Genomic DNA, 16970 nt, shown 5'->3' on the forward strand with positions numbered 1-16970 from the left:
AAGAGCATCGCTCCCACCGCATTTGGAAACCTCCTTTCTCCTCCCGGTTGCCAGAGCACTGTACGGGTAGCTCAGGCGCTGCCAGCTAAATCACGGAAACATCTCTACTGAGGAAATCGGTTTGGACTGCTGCTCGGGAGTCCTCGAGAAGCGCCAGACAAGATGTCATTGACAGTTTCAGAAAGACGATCGTCCTTCCCCGGTACGCAGCTGCCTCGCTCCTACCCGCCGCTCGCTGGGCTGTTTGTGCCAAACGTGGGTTCACAAACAAAGCGCCGGTGCTCTCGTCTGTGGCGGCGGCAGGGATCTCTGGGAACGTTCAGTCAAAAGAAATTACCAAAGCTGCAGTGCTGTTAAATCTTAGGTTATTATTGTAATTCATTAAATGTTGTCCGTACGTTGCGAAGCACCTGCTGTCATGTATGATTTCTGCTGTATACATCCTCCCACCAGTAGACCAGTCTTGGCAAGCTTTTAGCTCTCTGTGGTTTTATTTATACTAAACGTTTCCTTCAAACAATCATTTGGTTCCCATTAAAAAGTAGAAGTAGTTCTGAGATTTCTCCTCTCTGTCCTCCCCAGGTTCATTTCACTGGACCGGGGCGTCTCAGCGCGGGATGCCGGGGTGCTCGGTGGGTAAAGGCATCGCTGGAGGCCGGGCTGCCTGACCCGGCCTCGCTCTTGGCCGGTGCCTGGCTCGTTTCACGGACCACGGGGGAGGCTGTGCTGGCCGCAGCCCTGCAGCTGCGTGCCCCTTCGATGGAGGAATCGAAGTCTTCGCCTCTTCTGCTGTCCTGACACGGGTCCCATCCGGAGCCGCGCAAACGCCAGAGGCGGGCAGCGCGCGTCCAAGCCTCGCTGGCTTTACCACCGTCCTGGCAGCGCTTCGGCTCAAGCTGAGCTGGCCCGATGCCTGAATCGGCTTGTGTGGGTCTCCCCTTTGCCAGGTACGTGTCCTTTGTCGTAGCTCCTGTAGAAGAGGGGTCCGCCTTCACCAGCCCTTCGGTGTGGTGCCCTTTGTCCCTCTCCGGTTCGGGTGCGCAGCTGTAGCCGCGCACGTTTATGAGGTGCTGTAGCCAGATCCTGCACTCCAAACTGCAAAGTCTTGGAAACCCAGAGGAGGGTCTGAACGTGCGTTGGAACTTTTTTTGCAGGTACCTTTCCCCCTGCACTCTGTTGCCCAAAAAAAGGAGATGCCTTGGGTGGAAGGGAGGTTTCTCTGGGGTGGATTAAGTAGGTGGCATTGGTAATTCCAAGTGTTACAGTGAGTATTGGCATCTCCTAGAGGGAAAAGTCCTTATAATACGTGTGTTGTGAGACTTTCTAAGTCAACTCTTAAGTGTTCAAAGTCATCAGGCTGCTGCTGCACCCCATGAGATTCTCCTTCACAGGTTGAGGCAGCCTGGGGCTCAGGAGGTGTGTTAAGAGCCCCCGCAGGGCGGCCTCTCTAAACTGCAGCGTGTGCGGTACCAGCCGAGGGGGGAGGCTTTCCAGTGAAGAGAGGAGAACGCTTTCCATACGTTTACTTAGTTTCTGCTGTCTCTATCCCCCTCCTCCCAGTCTGGCTAATTCTTCCCTCCTGGTGTTTCACTGCTGATGGGAATAGTATGTGCCAGTCCCCATGAAGATCCAAGTCTAGACATCCATCCTCCTTTAGAAAACATCCGAAGTCAAGGACGTGCGTCCCTACGAGTAAGAGAAACAGCTTTAATTTTTTTGCGTTTCCAATACTAGATGCAAACCCAAAAATAGAACAAAAAAGTTTCTTTGAAACGTCCTTCCCTCCTCTCTAGCATGACAGCCTTTGAGTTTCTCAAGGGAGGTGTGTTGTGCATTGTCAACTCAAGGCCACCGGTTTTTAAAAGGGAGACGCCGTCCTCCCCTTCCGCCCAAGTGTTATGGGATGCGTGTGAGCGGCTCGAACGACTGCGTTGGGAGTAGCTGAAGTGGGAACATGAAGGCTGCTCTTGGGGTGCTTTTGCCGTGCCTGGTGCTGTTGCTCCCCTCTGCAGCACTTCCGAGAAAGGGGAGCACGGGGGAAAAGATTTCCCCGATTAACCGGCTGGAGCTGAGCCTGCCGGAGGAGCTGGGACTTGAAGCAGAGGAGAGAAAGAGAGAAAATGCAAGTTTACAGGAAGGAGCGAGACCCAGCTCGGCGGCGAGATCAGGGATGACTGCTGCTGCTCGCCTCTTCTCTAAGCCTGACCCAGGAGCAAAATGCCTCCAGGGGATGGCTGAGGATGGGGCCATCGGCTGGTCCAGCTCCAGCCTGCACCCGTGGCCGCTCGGGGGGCTGGAAGGGCCCGTGTGCAGGGTGAAAATGGACCGGGGCGGGCTGACCCCGAGGCACCTGGAAGTTGTGGGTGTTCTCACCCACTATGAAAGCAGCTTCATCAAGCTGTTGAGACAACGCACCAGCTGGGACGAAAGCTTTCTCGAGACCTTCGGGCTCTGCCCGGCCGGGGAGGCGGGTGCTGCTCTCCATCCCCTGAAGCACATCCATGCGCACGTGGTGGAGCCGGGGCAGGACCGCTTCCTCGTGCTGCATCTGGAGGAAGGTTGGTGTGAAATCCCTGCGCCGAGACTGAGCAGAGCGGGGCAAGCACAGGGCTCGGGGGGGCCGATGCTGTTTGCTTGCCTAAATCAGAGATTTAAACACAGAATTAAATTTTTAGGGTTGTGTTCCTTTTAAAATTAGCGAAGCGATACAGTAAAATGGCTTTCTGGGTACATTTTTAAGAAGCTTTAGTAGTGATGATAGCTTGTGTGCAACAGGGTGCCTTGTCCCTGCCTGTGACTAACGCCCAGGTGCCACAGTCTCGGTGGCTTTTGCTCTGCTTTCGAGATTACGAGTGTTTCTCACTTTCCGCCTTAATAACATGGGTTAGGACCCCGTCCCAACTCTGTCTGATTGGGAAAAGAGAGGAGAGGGTCAGACGAGCGGACCTGGCTGGTCCTGCTGTGGCGTGAGCCCGGCTGCTCGCAGCCGGCTGCAGCACATGCCGATCTCATGCTCGGTGTTGCTGAGGAGCCCTGGGTCCTGGGCTTGCTTGCGTAGCTTCAGCCTTACATGAAAACCCAGCAGCGTGCATCCCTCTGTCCCATCGCAGCGGCAAGTGCTGCGCTTGAGGGAGGGCACCCTGGCTGAACCCTCCGTTTTAATCCTGCGTAGCAAGTGGGTCACGGTTGTTCCTCTCTTCTTGAAATCTCTTCCTCTTCTCCTGGATTTTGGATTTTCAGCTGAACTCGATGGTGCCGGGCAGCTGGGGAAGCGGCTCTTCCCCAGGCAGTGCTGCTGGTTGCGACGCAACGGCCACAATGTCCCTGAGCCACGGGAGGAGCTGCCATGGGAGAAGAGATTTCCATGGGGATCTGCCCATGAAAATTTGCCAGAGCCGCTCTGGGAGCGCGGCAGCCCCCTGCTCGCCGGGGCTGCAGGGTTTGCCCTGCTGACCACCTCCCTGAAACTGGGGAAAGGGATTTGCCGTGTCCCTCCACCCTGTTGGCTCCCATCCCAGATGCTCTGGCCGCCGCGTGGGGCCGGTGCTCGGCCCCAAAGCCCCTTCCTCACCCATCACCCCCCCTCCCAGGAGCCCCGCAGCCGCCGGAGGGGCGATTCACCCCCTCTGTCATCTCCTTTCCAGTGAAGTGGGAAGCCCAGGTGAAGCTGCGGTTCAAGCTGGTTTTCCAGGCAGAGGTGGGCCGGTCGCTGGGAGAGCTGCGGTTCGCCTTGCTGCTCTTCTACCTGGGCAGCCGAGAGGGGCCGGGCGCCGGGCGCCGAGAGGAGCTGCTGGCCACCGGCACGGGGCTGGTGCGGGAGCAGGTGGGTGGCCACGGCCGGGGGGGTCCGGTCCTGGGTGCGAGCAGGGAAGGTGGGAAGGGGGTGTCTCAGCTCTGCTGGCCCAGCACCTTTTCCATCCCCGCCCAGCACCTTTTCCACCCTCTCCCAGCACCTTTTCCATCCCCTCCCAGCCCCTCGCCATCCTCTCCCAGCACCTTTGCCACCCCCTCCCGGCACCCCTGCCCTGTCGCACCCTCCCGCCGGGGCCGAGCCGTGCCTGAAGATGGTGCTGTTACCCTGTCCCCAGCTCCCGGCAAGGCCAGAGGGACGGCCCGGGGTACGCAGCCCGTTCTGGGGGTCCTGGCTCCCCACCTGCCCCAGGGCTCGCCAGCCTGGCCGGGGGGCAGCAGCCGCGGCACCGCTGCCGGGAGGAGCGGGTCTGGGGCCGGGCTCGCTCGGGGCCCTCTGCCCACCCGGGTGTCCCGTGGACCTCCCTGCACCCCACGGCTCCTGGAGCAGCTCTGGGGCTGGGTGGCGAAGCCCCCCTGCCCGCTCTGCTCCCGGTGGTCCCGACCCTCCCATTTCGCTGCTCCCTGGGCCACCGTGGGCTGGGTGACCCGGAGCCAGCAGGGACCACAGCGGGGGGCTCATTTGACTGCCCCCCGCCCCGCGATGTCTCACCCACGTCCTCGGGGCTCCTGAGTCTTTTGCCTCCGTGCAGAGCCTCTGCCTCGCCAGGGACACCCAGTACCTGCTCCTGGGAGCTGCCGTAGCATCCGTCACCCGCACCAGTGAGCAGCTCAGCTTCGAGGCTTCCCTGGCGATCAGGCATCGCGGAAAGGGAGGTAGGGACGTGGGAAGCCCGTGGCGGTGGGGCACAGTGATGTCTGTGCCCTCTGAGTCCTGACTCGGGCGTTTGGGATCCTCTCAAGCCTGTCTGTAACGAGGGGCTGTGGGGACGTGTGGGAGACTCCGGACCACCATCCTCACCCGCTCCTCTCCCCACCAGGTGCCCTCTTGCCCTCCACGGAGACCCAGCAGCTCCTTTTCGGCTCCGATGACAAGTGCTTCACCAGGATGACCCCCGTGCTGCTCCTGCTGGCCAAGTCACAGCAGGAGGAGGAGGAGGTGGCTTTGGCCCCTTCTTCCTACCTCTCTGCCGATGGGGTGGTGGACGTGGCTCCGTATCCGCAGCTCAGGTCCGTGGCCCTTGCTGCAGCCATGGAAAAACACAGGGGCTGGGAGCTGGGGGAAGAAAGGGGCAGCCCCAGCCCTTCTGCTGTGGGACTCTGGTGGGAGGATGTGGGGCAGACCCTGGTGGGACCCCTGGGGTACAAGAGGTCCCCGTGACCCTCCCTGTGTTCTCCTCACAGCCCACCCCAGGCCGGAACCGAGGAGCTGCCGTCCCCCACTGCCCCAAGCCAAGCCAACGCTTCATCCCCAGCGCCCGGCAGCAGCAGCCAGTTCCTGGGCATCCTGACCCAGTTCATCCGCCAGGTCCTGAGCCCCTCCAGCGAGCTGCCCACCCAGCCCAGCTCCCATCACTGGCTGGACTTCCAGATGATGGAGACCCTCCCTCACCAGCTTCTCAACCTGTCGGAGGAGGCGGCGTTGGAGCGACTGGTGCAGTCAGAGGAGCCGTCCGTGCTGCTCTTCCCCCAGGACAGCAGAGCCGTGCTGGAGCAGTACTTGGGGGGCTGGCAGCCCGAGGGGACTGTGCTGCAGCTGCTGATGGGCAAGCTGCAGGCGGTGATCCAGGAGCTGAAGGACATCCCGGCTTTCCAAGCCAACATGGGACTTTTCCAGCACCTCCTGAGCTTCTGCTACTACCTGCCGGGGCCAGGTGAGGGTCAAGCTGGCAAGCGGCCACCCGGCTCCGGGAAGCTGCACGCGCTGCTGCTGCTGAAGGCATTGCAGACGGTGCGGGCGCGTTGGCAGGAGCGGCGGAAGGTGCTGCGGCAGAACCGCAGCGCGCGGCACCAGGCCCACTGCCGCCTGCAGGAGCTGACCATCGACCTGCACGACCGCAAGTTCATCGTCATGCCCACCGTCTACACGGCCAACAACTGCGAGGGTCCCTGCAAGCTGCCCCTCTCCACCCGTGTCCCCAGCTACTACTCGCACACGGTGCTGCTGCTGGGCATGCAGGAGCGGGGCTCGCCCCTCCAGCGGGCTCCCTGCTGCGTGCCCGTCCGCTACTCGGACCAGCTCATCATCAGCCTCTCCACGGAGGGGCTGGAGGTCCGCAAGTTCCCCAACATGGTGGCAGAAGAATGCGGCTGTCGGTAGAGGCTCCCACCCGCCTCCCCGCTCGCCCTCGTCCCACTCTCCCCCCCGAGTTTGCCCTCGCAGCTCGGGAGCTTGTGCTTCTCTCTGAGACGGGAGCTCCCCACGTGTCCTTTCCCCACGGTTTGGCTCGTTAGTGTCGCTCTGGTTCTGGGTTTGTCTGTAGCTGTGCCGGTCCCTGGGGGCTGCTCTGCAGCCCGGCGTTTTCCTGCGCCCACTCCCGATGCCAGGGATGCCCGAGGTGCCCGTGGGACCGTGCTGCAGCATGGCTCTGACCCCGCGACAGGGTTTGGGCTGGATATGGGCCCTGCGGGGTCATTGTGGGAGGGCAGGCCTTGGCAGATCTGGCCAGGACCACGCTTATTTAACCCTTGCCTTCTGTTCCTGTAGTGGCTGGGCAGGGCAGTTGTTGCTTCCTCCAGGCCCCCCCCCACCACTCGCAGCATTCTCTGGCCGTTTCCCAGCCCGCGGCCCGTCGCTAAGCCCCCGTCGGCCACACGCCTCCACCCGCGAAAGCAGAACAAGAGGCAAAATCGCCTCGCAGGGACCAGCCTTTATCTGGGGACCCGTCCCTGTGTGAGCCAGGGGCCATGGAGAGCCGCTGGCAGTGGCTTGGGGCTCCCTGCCAGGTCACGTCTGCATCGCCCCATGCTGACCCCGCTCCCGGGACGCTGCCAGAGCCGGGGGGTGAGAGGAGGGAGGGCTGAGAGAGGGGAGCGATCCTGTTACACCTCCTGGGCTGCTCACACCATTAATAGGAGTGGGCGCAAACTGCTGCCAAAGCACCTGCTCCGCATCCCCGCTGGTGTCGGCACAGAGAGCCCGGCCGGCCCCAGATCATCTTCCCAGCTAAGCCCGGCCCTCAGCGAGACCCACCCGGGCTGCCGCAGGGTCCGAACCCCTGGAAAGCAGCTCCTGGGCTCATCCTGGCTGCAGACCCCCGGTGCTGGGACCAGCCCTTGGGCTTTGCAGCTTCCCCACAGGGCTGGCGGGGGCACAGCCGGAGGCTGGCACGCACCGGCCCCGGTCCCCAGCCCACGTGGGGACCCGGGTTAGCCATGAGCCCCTGTGCACCGGGGATGGGGGCGCACAGAGAACACACAAACATAACCAGGGACAACAACTTTTTTTTTTTTTTTTTAAAACATTCAGTTTAATACCTTATTAAAAATGAAAATAGTTTATTTTAACCTCTATTGATTTAGCAAATACTTAAACCTGCCGTGGGTTGGGGCTGTGAACGTCTCCTGTAGTTGCTACAGCGCTGCGTGATATTGCACTTGTGTTTCGTTCCTAAAAGCGACTCTGTGAAGGCAAGGCCCGAAGGGACCCCGGGGTGATGGGCTCTCCAGCCCTGTTTTGTTACCAGCAAGCTTCGCACCACCCTGCAGCGATGGCACCGGGGCCCGGCGAGGTCGCGGTGGTCATTCCCCTAATGACCCTCTGAGGACGGCAGCAGCCTGGCTTCATTAACGCAGAATACACTTCTCTCTTGATTTGCTTTAAATAAAACCATTAACTGAATTCAAGGGCTACACAGTCTGGAGACAAACTCTGTTCACTGGGATCCCTGTGCCCACTGCGCCGCCCCGATGCCTCAGGGACCACGAGTGAAAATGAACTGCAAGAGAGATTTTGGGTGGGGATGGAGAAATAGTGCGAAGTCCAGATGAAGAGAAGCTCTTTCCCCTGGTCCTTTCGGGTTGCCTTTGTGCATCTAATCCAGGGGGGCCCAAAGTCCCCAGGGGGTCTTGTGCCAGGCTCCCGGGCTACTCTGCTGCTGCTCGGAGATCCTGGAGCGCTGCCTGCGCTGCCCATGCCACCGGCCCGGGGATGTCTCTGGAGAGCAGGCAGGGAGCGGCAGGGTGTCCTTGCCGGGGGTGGTGGTGGGGTTGGACCCCCCTGGATTCAGCATCATCGAGCCCCTCGGTCGCCCCAGCCTCAGTCGCGCCTCTTGCCCTCCCTAGGCCTGGCGGTGCCGTCCTTCCCCGGGGCGGCCGCCGGCTCCCAGGGCTTCCTGCCCTTCTGCTGCCGCCAGTCCCGCTTCGGGCTCTCCCTGCCGCTGTCGGCCCTGCCGGGACGGCCCTTCCACCCCTCCTTCCTGGGCTCGTCCCGCTCCCGCCGGCTCTCCTTCCCCTCCCGGCCCCGCTTCTTCTGGGGCTGCTGCTCTGGCTCCCGGGGGACCCTGGGAGCTCTGCTGGGCTTGTCCCCCGGCGCCCTGTCCTTGGCTCGTGCCTCCCTCTGGCTGCTCCGCTCTGCCTGGGTGGCACGGCCCTCCCGGGCCTTCTCCTCCTTCTTCTCTGGCTTCTTCTCCCGGCTCTTCTTCACCTCCGCTACAGCTGGCGACACCTCAGGGACATCCGCGGGCTCTTTGTCCCCGTCCTCCGGTGCCGAGCGGCCAAACCACTTCTTGAAGATCCAGGGCTCTGCCTGGGGGGGGGACGGAGGGGACCAGGCGCCGGTGTCACAGCCCAAGGGACCGGGGACCCCTCTCCATCCCTCCCCCTGGGGACAAGATGCTCTCCCCCCCACCACGGGAGGTGCCCTGAGGATGCCGTTTCTCCCCCCAACCCGGACCCGTACCAGGTTGCTGTCAGCATCGCTGTCATCATCACCATCATCGTCACCATCATCTTCCTCAAACATGCTGCTCTCGGGCTGGGCAGTCTGGGCAGTCATCACTTCTTGGACCTCCTCTTCCTTGGCGCTGACCACCTCTGGGAGGGGAGAGGGATGGGCCACTGTCAGCAGGGGATGAGGCTGTTCGGGTGTGATGTCCCAGACATGGGGTCCCAGGGCCACCCCACCCTGGGACGTGGCCCCGTCTCAGGCTGGATCTGGGGTACTGGGGCAGCCCGAAGCATCTGAACCCACCGTGAAGGGGAGGTGGCGGAGCGTCCTGCCTGCCGTGGCTGACTGCCTCCCTGGAGCACGGCGCTGGAAGAGAGGGGGGGAGAGGAGGCAGGAGGAGGCAGGAGGTGGCAGCAGGGTCTGCCCACCCTGTCCCCCTCTGTCTGGCTCCCGGCTCACCTTGGAGCACCTGGAAGGTGACGCTGAGCAAGGCGACGACGGAGGCCACCAGGATGCACTTGTTGAGGGTGAGCCCTTCCCAGAGGAGCGGCTCCTCCGCGGGGTCCAGGCTGGGGGGCTCCACCTTCCTCTGCACGGGAAGGCTCTTTGGGACTGGGGACCCCCAAGGAAAACAGCGTTACTGGGGGAGCCGAGAAGTGGCAAAAGGGGTGCTGAGGGGGGTGGGAAGGGCAGGGGCAGGGACAGGGGCAGGGGCAGGAGCTGCCTGCCCTGCCACCGCCAGCAAAGGAAGCTGTTTGCACTGCAGGGGTGGAGAAAACAGTGTCACGGTGGCTGAGTTCGAGGTGTTTGGGCCACGATGGCGTTATAGCATCCTGGGGCTCAAGCAGGGAAAACCTCTGCCCGTGCTCCCGGCTCTGCTGCTCCCCTCCCAGCAGCAGATCTGGGCAGGGCGGAGAGGAGGAGGAGGAGGAGCGGGATTTGGCAGGCGGATGAGAAGCCCCATCTCCATGTCGCTGAGCTCCCAGGGGACTGTGGAGAGCAGAACTCATCCCGTCACTGCTCTGGGGCCAGACAGTGCCTCCCGGGCTGGCCGGGGACGCAGGACAGGGTCTATGCCTCTGTGGCCACCTGGGGCCAGGCTGGCCGTTTTGGGGCAGAGAAGGGCTTTCCTGCACACCTACCTGGAAGCCCGGCAGCGCTGCCTTTGGCTCCCACCTTCTCTGCTCGCTTCTTCTCCGCCGCTTTCTTGTCCACGCCGAGCAGCGCTGGCTCTGGCATGCTCAGCTCAGGCTCGTCTGGATCCCACTCAGAGATGCCAAGCTGGGTCCTTGCCTCCTCTAGCCCCTGCGGGGAGGGGCGCGAGCATGGCCGGGGGTGTAAGAGCATCGCACAGCCCCGCAGGGAAAACAAGCAGCGTGGGGGTCATGGCTGCACGTGTGTGCCCCCTCCCAGAACAAGGGGTGCTCAGTGCAGCCATGGAGGGACCCGGTCCCTGCGTTCCGCAGCCCGTGCTCACGCCGCCCGGGTCCCCCGGGGCTGAGCCGATGCTGCTGCAGGCCCTGAGCGGCGCTAACCAGGCTCGTCACCGGCTCCTTGAGCACTTAATCCCGGTGTGTGTATTTGCATCGGCAGCCTTAAAAACACATCGGGGTTGGTTTTTTTTCTTTTGTCTGCTGAGATGGATTTAGCCACTAGCTGGCTCCGTGCTGCAGAGCAGGCGCCGGGGTGTGGCCCCAGCGCACACGGGTGGGCTGGTGGCTGCTGACCCCCTGGGCTGCGCTTGAGCAAGCCCACCCCAGAGCAGCCCTCGGGCCTGGATTCGCCCCCAGCCCGGATGAGCACGGCTGCACACATCCACTGAGGGCGGCGGGTCGGATCCAAGGCACGCTTGCCAGCAGGGTCAGTGTGCTGGGAGGAGAGGGAGCGCACGACGCATCAGGGTCTGGGCTCGGTGCTGCCGGGGATGGGGTTTTGGTGGCTGGGCTGGCTGCTGGCCTGCATCAGCGGCACCGGATCTGTGCCACGAGGGAGAGCTGCCCACCAGCATGGATCAGTGACAGTGACAGCTGAAGGACGTGGCCTTCCACTCCCCCGGGATGGACGCGGTGCAACACCCTGCAGAGCCCTCCTGGGCTGAATGCCGCTGTGGGACGGCACCCTGCTCAGGCCCCCACCCCGGCGCAGGGAGCCCCCCAGCAGCCCCCCAGCCCCGGGATGCTGCACACTTACATGGGCTCTATCGCTCTCCCCGTTGCTGCTCACCGGCACGTCGGCATCTGTTAAAGGCAAGCACAGCGCAGTCCGTTAGGCGGCGAATTCAGAGAGGTAGGAATCACCGGGGGCCGGGTCCTCCCGCTGCCGCCCACTGGCTCACAGAGCGGGGACATTATGGCCACGTTTCCCCCATTAGCGCAGCCAGGTCACCCGTGGAGAGAGGTTTCGGAAGCCCCCGGCCATCACGGTAGCAGCCGAAAAGGTCGGGGTGTAAGAGCATCACCATGCACGTCTGGGGCTGCTGAGCCCCAGAATGGCACCGTCCTGGATGTCCCCAGGGAGCTGCAGCCAAGGGGGATGGTGACCTCCCTGCCAAGGCGCACGGAGGGACCAACAGCCCAGGGTGTGCACGGACACCCTGAAAACACATGGCTGGAGGCTGGAAGGCAGCAGCTCAGGCTGTAGCCTGGACAGCAGGACAAACTCCAGCTACCGTGGAGCAACCAGACCTCAAAGAAGACTGCAAGCCACCCAAGAGGACCGCGAAGCTCAGGGGTGACTCTTGAGGCTTTTCCCAGATGTGAAGCAGGAGAGAAAACCAGAGGGTCCCCAGGGCTCTGCAGCAGTCCGACGCAACGAAGGGCTGGGGAGCGTGCTGCGGTCCTTGGGCTCCCTGGGGGGGGTTTCTCTGCCCCTGTGTCTGGGGTGAGCTACGGGGGGGGAGGATGCACCAACATGGTCCCGACACTAAAGCGGCCTCAGCCCTCTCGGCACCTCCAAGCGCAGCCCTCACTCTGCAGGGATCTGGATGCCACATCCTCCCAAGCCCTCACCAGAAGGAGGAATTTCTGCCTCCTTTGAGCTGCATTTAGTTTATTTTCCCCCAGTGGAAGAATGAATGCTGAGAAAAAATACCAGCTCCCAGGATGAAATCTAAGACAAGCTATTGGAAGCAAACCAAATAAATAAGAGGGAACCTTTTGGCTGGGGAACCATGGCCTGAAAGGTTTTGGCTTTCAACAGGAAATAAAAAAAAGTCTTTGGTTTTGTTTTAGTGATGGCAAGTCTGGTCCTTTCTCTGCTGGGAAGCGAAGGCGCTGCCCCAGGACTCTCGCATTGGCTGGGGGGTTCTCAGCCCCAAGGAAAGCACAAAGATGGAAAATTTTTCCTTAAAGAGTCTTTCCCCCAAGTGCTTGTCGTGTTTTTGAGCTACACAGTTATTCACACTTTTTCTGAGCAAAGATGAGCGCAAGGAAGACAGAGGAGGGCACAAGCCTCCGTTCCTCTTGGCTGTGGCCATGGCCGATGTCCCCGCGGGGTTGGCGCCGCGCAGGTGCCCCTCGATGTCCGAGGTCGCCCCGTGATTTCACTGTGCCACAAAGAGCCACCTCTGCCGGGCTGAGCCCTCTCCTGCAAGGCCTCAAGCACCACGGCAGCGGCACTGGCATGGCCACAGCCGGCACCTCCTGGCTGCCAGCTCGCAGTGAGGACAAGGTACCTTTTCTCCCGTCCTTCCTTGGCTGCCTCTGAGCGCTCCCCACCCAGGCAGCTTGTCGATGGCCTCGGGGCATCCCAAGTCTTTCTCCAAGACCTCATGGGGACCTGCTGCCATGTCATTTCAAGGGATTCTCACTAAACTGAGAGGGATAAAATGAACGCCGGGCGGTCAGCGGGCAGTAGTGCCCCACAGCACACGGCCATCCTGCCACGTCCTCACTGTGGTCCCCGGTCACCGGCTGTGCTCAGCTCCCCATCACGGGGTGCCGGGCTGTTCCCACGCCTCCTTCCCTTGGGTTTCACCCAGACAGAGCCCAAACCGCCTCCAGGCCCTGGGCGTGTTTCCAGGCTTTGCCGTGACGGTTGCCGTGCCTGGGCAGGCAGCCATCCTCCCCCCGGCGCTGACAGGCGTTAACTCGGTCCTACGAACTGACCGGCTCCGTGTCCGGGTCTGTTCCTCGCCGGATGGGAGATGGGGGTCCGAGCCTCAGAGGGAGGCATTTTGGGGCTCTACAGCTGATGCGGGATCCTCATCCTCAGCCAGGATGGGTTGCATCACCCGCAGGACCAGGTTTCCTAGGGCCGGTTCCTATAGGACCAGCTCTTGCACTGATGTACCAAGCACACGGCCACTGCCCAGGCCAAGCACGGAAGGGATGGCCACTGATGCTAGGGACAGCTTGCCCATGGCAGGCTGGTCACCCACAGCCCCAGAGCCCAGCTCGAGCCCTCGGTTCACACTGACTCCTGCCCAGGAGACCTCCCGTACGACTGCTCAGCCCCTCCATCCCCTCCCCGTGCTCCCGCTCCCTTGGATGCACACTCCACATACCAGATCTTCTCTTAAATGCACAAAACTACAGACACTCAATGAATAACCAGCTCCGCTCTGCTGTCGCTGGGACTTTCTTTTCCTGCACAAGCTCCCGAGGTTGCCTCTACCGCTGACTCACATCAAAGAAACTTCCAAAAATAGTCCCCTCGCCTGCCCCGCTCTCCCTGTGTGCGCTCGCATGGCAGCACCGGGATGGGCCCCGTGGCCCCCGATCTGCTGCCGGCCGGCAGCGGACTGAGTGCTGCCTCGTGGGCCGTGCCTGTGGGCTGCCCCGTGTCCAGCTGAAAAGGTTAAAAGCCACAGAAAGTCATACCTGGGGCTCGACCACCGCCGCCTTGCCTCCAGCCCCCCCGTGGGCTCTGGCTCTCTGGGGTAATATACAGCAACAGCTGCCGAACCGTGCTGGAGCAAAATAGCACCCAATCACCGGGAGCCGGAGCACTCGCGCTTCAGCCCCAGAAAAGGCAGTTTAGCCCCAGGCATCGAAAGCAGGGGCTGCCACTAGCAAGGCGGGCGCAGGGGGATGCGACTCTCCAGGGCACCCGGGATGCAGCTTGTCCCTCTGTGAACGCCCCCGCCAGAGAGCACGAAGAAGGGAGAAGGGGCCGTTTGCTCCCCAAGCCGGGGTCTCTAAGCCAGCTGTGGGACAGACACGGGTGCCGGGGCTGCAGAGAGGCAGATCAGAAACCTGCTAGGCGTCGTTAAGAAGGTGGTGCAGGAGGAGAGGCAAGCCCCTGGGACCAGCAGTGCTTAGACAACCCCGGTGAAAACCCCTTTTTGCCAGTGTTTAGAGCAGGTCCTTTGCCCCCCGACCCCCCACGATTTCTCCGCGGTACCTGTTCCTGCAGCCGGGTCCCCAGGAGCCCTGCCGCAGGCACAGGCACCTCTTGGGGAGGCAGGGAAGGATGTGCTCCTCACCGCAGCTTCCCGCTCACAGGAGGTAGGGAGGAGATGAAGCATCTCTCATTTGGGGAGCTGAAAAGGACCATCAGGCTCTGGCTCTGGCCCTGCCTGTGCAACGTTACCCAAGAGCCCCCAGCTCAGCATGGGCAGGTACAGCCTGTGCCTGTCCCAGGGGACGTGGTGCAGCCGTGGCTGGTACCAGTCCTGCACATCTTGGAGGCATCCCGCTTTGAGGACCTCTCTCTTACGGAGAGCCACTTCTGAAAGGATTCAGATTAAAAAAAAAAAACAACCCTGAAACCGTGACATTTCACATCTGCACTATTGACGTTTTTCTTTGGCAGAGGTGTGAAAGGTCTTTGATTGCAAGATCTAAAGGAGGAATAAACTGGCCACTGGAATCCTGGAGGGGACTCAGCCTTTTTCCAGGGCTCCGGACACCTGGTGAGACTGGGTCATGGTCCTGCTTTAGGACCATGCAGCAAATGAACTCAGGAGCAGTCGTCTGCTTTCCAGGGCAGGGATTTCCCCTCTTTGGCAGAGACAGGACTGAGCACGCCGTGAACCCTGCTGCGGTATAAATAACGCGCCGCAGAAGCTGAACGCAGATGGAGGAAGGGATGGAGCTGTAAACACAGCCCCCCACGCCGTGCCAGGGCTGCAGGCGCACATGCCAAGGGTAGTTTTCTCAGTTTTATTCCCGCTCCAGTAAGGTCAGGGCTGTTAACTGGCAAGGCATGTTTGCTTTACAGGGACATAATGGAAGCAGAAAATTATAAACAGGCCAAATAAAACCCCCTTCTTCTTCCAATTAATCATGTTTCCTGTGGTGCTTGCAGCTTCGTAAGCTTGCTCCTGCCGCCCGTGGGCGAGCTGGTCCTCCCAGGAAAGAACCCGGGCGTTGAACGGGCAACGTCTGCATGCACAGAGCCCAGGCAAAACGTCCTCCCACTTCATCCTGGCATGGGGCCACGGGACAGAGCGCTCTCCCCACCCTTTCCAGGACCTTTCAACACCCAGTTCCTGCAGCGGGGAGGGACCAGGAGTGTTGTTGCCTCCACATGTTTAGCTCTGAGCAGTTCCCCGCCGAGCTGCAAAGCCTCCATCTCCATCGGACAATTTATCCCAGGCAGATGGAGGAAAGAGATTCCCAGAGGCAAATTCTTTCCTAATCCCTTGAACCCCCCCAAATCCTGGCTTCTCCCTTGCCCCGAGACTGGTAAAAGTGTCTCTGGGATGGGGTTAGCTCAGAGGGGGAGAAACATGATCTGGCTGTGAGACCAGATGGAGAGAAAGCCACTGCTGGAAGAGCTTGGGAGGGCAATCGAACAGTGTGATGGACGGGGGCCCGGCTGCACAAGGGCTGGGCTCCCTGTCCAGGCTAAATATTGACTCTCTGGCTTTGGCTTGATAACACAAATCTATCTACTCTGACTTCCCAGGCTGTCAGCTCGCCTTGGATTCACACGGGTGTGTCTCTGTCCGCAGCGTGCCGGCCACCCTCGAGGCTCTGCCGTGGCTTCATGGTTTGTGGTCCAGACAGACCGAGTTGTGCTGCAGCATCCCCTCGCTTCTATGGCAACACTCATTTCTCCTCCCACCAGGACATAATCTTCTTTCTTCCCGTCTTTAATAACTCACAGTTAAAAGGCAATCATAAAGACATAAAATTAGTCACTGATTATTTTCGGCACAGGTTAGTTCTGGGGATGAATTTTCCTTTTCTCCATGCAATTCCCCCTCTCCCCAGAGCCCCTGCTGCTGCGGCAGCCCCAGCCTGACTCCGGCTCCTCCCGCCACAGGTACAAGGGGAGGCGGGTGCTTGAGCCGGCTGTGCGGGTGGGTTTTCTGCTGCCCTGGCTCTCGGCCCAAACCCACCGGCTCACCGGGCTGGCTGCAGCTCTTTCCCCCGGATTTCATCCCTGGCTCCACCAGACCCGCCCGCCCGTGTTCCCAAGGCCTGGGAATCAAAAACATCCTTCCAGTCCTTGAAGCATTTATCCTTCAACTCCTCACGTAGGCAGGGTTGGGCTCTTGACCCGCTTTTAAAGACAGGGATTTGGATGTTGTCTGCTAGGCCCAGGTCCCCTGGGCAAAGGACAGCTTCGTAGGTTGGTCCCTGCTCCAGCAAGAGCCCTGTCACCTCCATGCCGGCATCGTCCCTTTGTGCAGCTGTGGGCGGCAGTGGGTGCCAGCTGATCTGGGGCTACACGGGCGAGTGCCCGCCTCCCCGCTGCCGGCTGAGCCGCAACGTGCTGCCTGGCAGCTGCCGGCACCAAACAAATACCTGCCAGAGATGCACGTGGTGCTCAGGCCAGGCGTTGCACGGGCTTGTTGTAGGTGCTTCGTGTCTCAGAGCCCTCCACCCTTCTCTTAGATGTGGTTGGAGGTTGCCACTGGGCTGAGATGGGATCGGAGGGGGAGCGGGGCTGGCAGCTGGAAGAGAGGATCACAGAAGCATGATTTCTTGGGGAAATCAGGTGAAAGAGCATCCTGATTCCTCACATGATCAAATACCTAAAGGCACAGGTGTCCCCATAGCAACCTGGCCACGTCCCGGTGCTGACAACAATATTCTGCTGACCTAAAATTCCTCTTTCAGTTGGATCCAGCATACATCAGCTCTTCCCATCCTCAACTGTTGTGCAATGTCTGTGTGCTGAAACACAGCTGCTGCCTCCTTACCCCGAGGCAGCAACACATCAGCGTCAGCCGGGGAGATTATTTCTCCACGTGATTGCAAGAACCACAGACCTTTACGAGCACTGGCGTTATTAAGAAGCGCTCGGGAAGTTACAGGAAGTGAAGAGATGTCTTTGCCAGCTGTGCTTCTCCTGTCAAATCACAATCTATCATCACAGGAGATTTTAGGTATGTTGAGCTGAGCAATCTCCTTGTGGAGGTGCAGCTAATTGAAAGCCC

The 16970-nt window shown here is 61.0% G+C and overlaps 2 protein-coding genes across 2 annotated transcripts; one reads left to right on the top strand and one right to left on the bottom strand.

Annotated features, from left to right (window-relative positions):
- The first annotated feature begins 1954 nt into the window (after positions 1-1954).
- AMH (anti-Mullerian hormone) lies at positions 1955-6070 on the top strand. Its single transcript, XM_076359493.1, has 5 exons — positions 1955-2558; positions 3645-3823; positions 4503-4626; positions 4791-4980; positions 5155-6070. The coding sequence occupies exons 1-5, from the start codon at positions 1955-1957 to the stop codon at positions 6068-6070; spliced, it is 2013 nt and encodes a 670-aa protein (XP_076215608.1).
- A 1158-nt stretch (positions 6071-7228) lies between these two features.
- On the bottom strand, positions 7229-16356 carry JSRP1 (junctional sarcoplasmic reticulum protein 1). Its single transcript, XM_076359498.1, has 7 exons — positions 16336-16356; positions 10829-10875; positions 9781-9943; positions 9098-9250; positions 8942-9004; positions 8651-8784; positions 7229-8497 (listed from the first exon to the last, which is right to left on the bottom strand). The coding sequence occupies exons 3-7, from the start codon at positions 9875-9877 to the stop codon at positions 8009-8011; spliced, it is 936 nt and encodes a 311-aa protein (XP_076215613.1). The 5' UTR covers positions 9878-9943; positions 10829-10875; positions 16336-16356; the 3' UTR covers positions 7229-8008.
- Between the last annotated feature and the right edge of the window lie 614 nt (positions 16357-16970).

This window comes from Aptenodytes patagonicus, chromosome 25, assembly GCF_965638725.1.
Source record: "Aptenodytes patagonicus chromosome 25, bAptPat1.pri.cur, whole genome shotgun sequence".
Lineage (NCBI taxonomy): Eukaryota > Metazoa > Chordata > Aves > Sphenisciformes > Spheniscidae > Aptenodytes > Aptenodytes patagonicus.

Bases quoted from the DNA above. Each gene is read 5' to 3' on its own strand.
- JSRP1 (XM_076359498.1), bottom strand. From the start codon at position 9,877: ATGCCAGAGCCAGCGCTGCTCGGCGTGGACAAGAAAGCGGCGGAGAAG. The intron at 8,785-8,941 runs GTGGGTTCAGAT...CTCCCCTCCCAG, and splicing joins TCCGCCACCTCCCCTTCACG to AGGTGGTCAGCGCCAAGGAA. The intron at 8,498-8,650 runs GTACGGGTCCGG...TCCCCCCCCCAG, and splicing joins GCGATGCTGACAGCAACCTG to GCAGAGCCCTGGATCTTCAA.
- AMH (XM_076359493.1), top strand. From the start codon at position 1,955: ATGAAGGCTGCTCTTGGGGTGCTTTTGCCGTGCCTGGTGCTGTTGCTC. The intron at 2,559-3,644 runs GTTGGTGTGAAA...TCTCCTTTCCAG, and splicing joins CGTGCTGCATCTGGAGGAAG to TGAAGTGGGAAGCCCAGGTG. The intron at 4,627-4,790 runs GTAGGGACGTGG...TCTCCCCACCAG, and splicing joins CAGGCATCGCGGAAAGGGAG to GTGCCCTCTTGCCCTCCACG.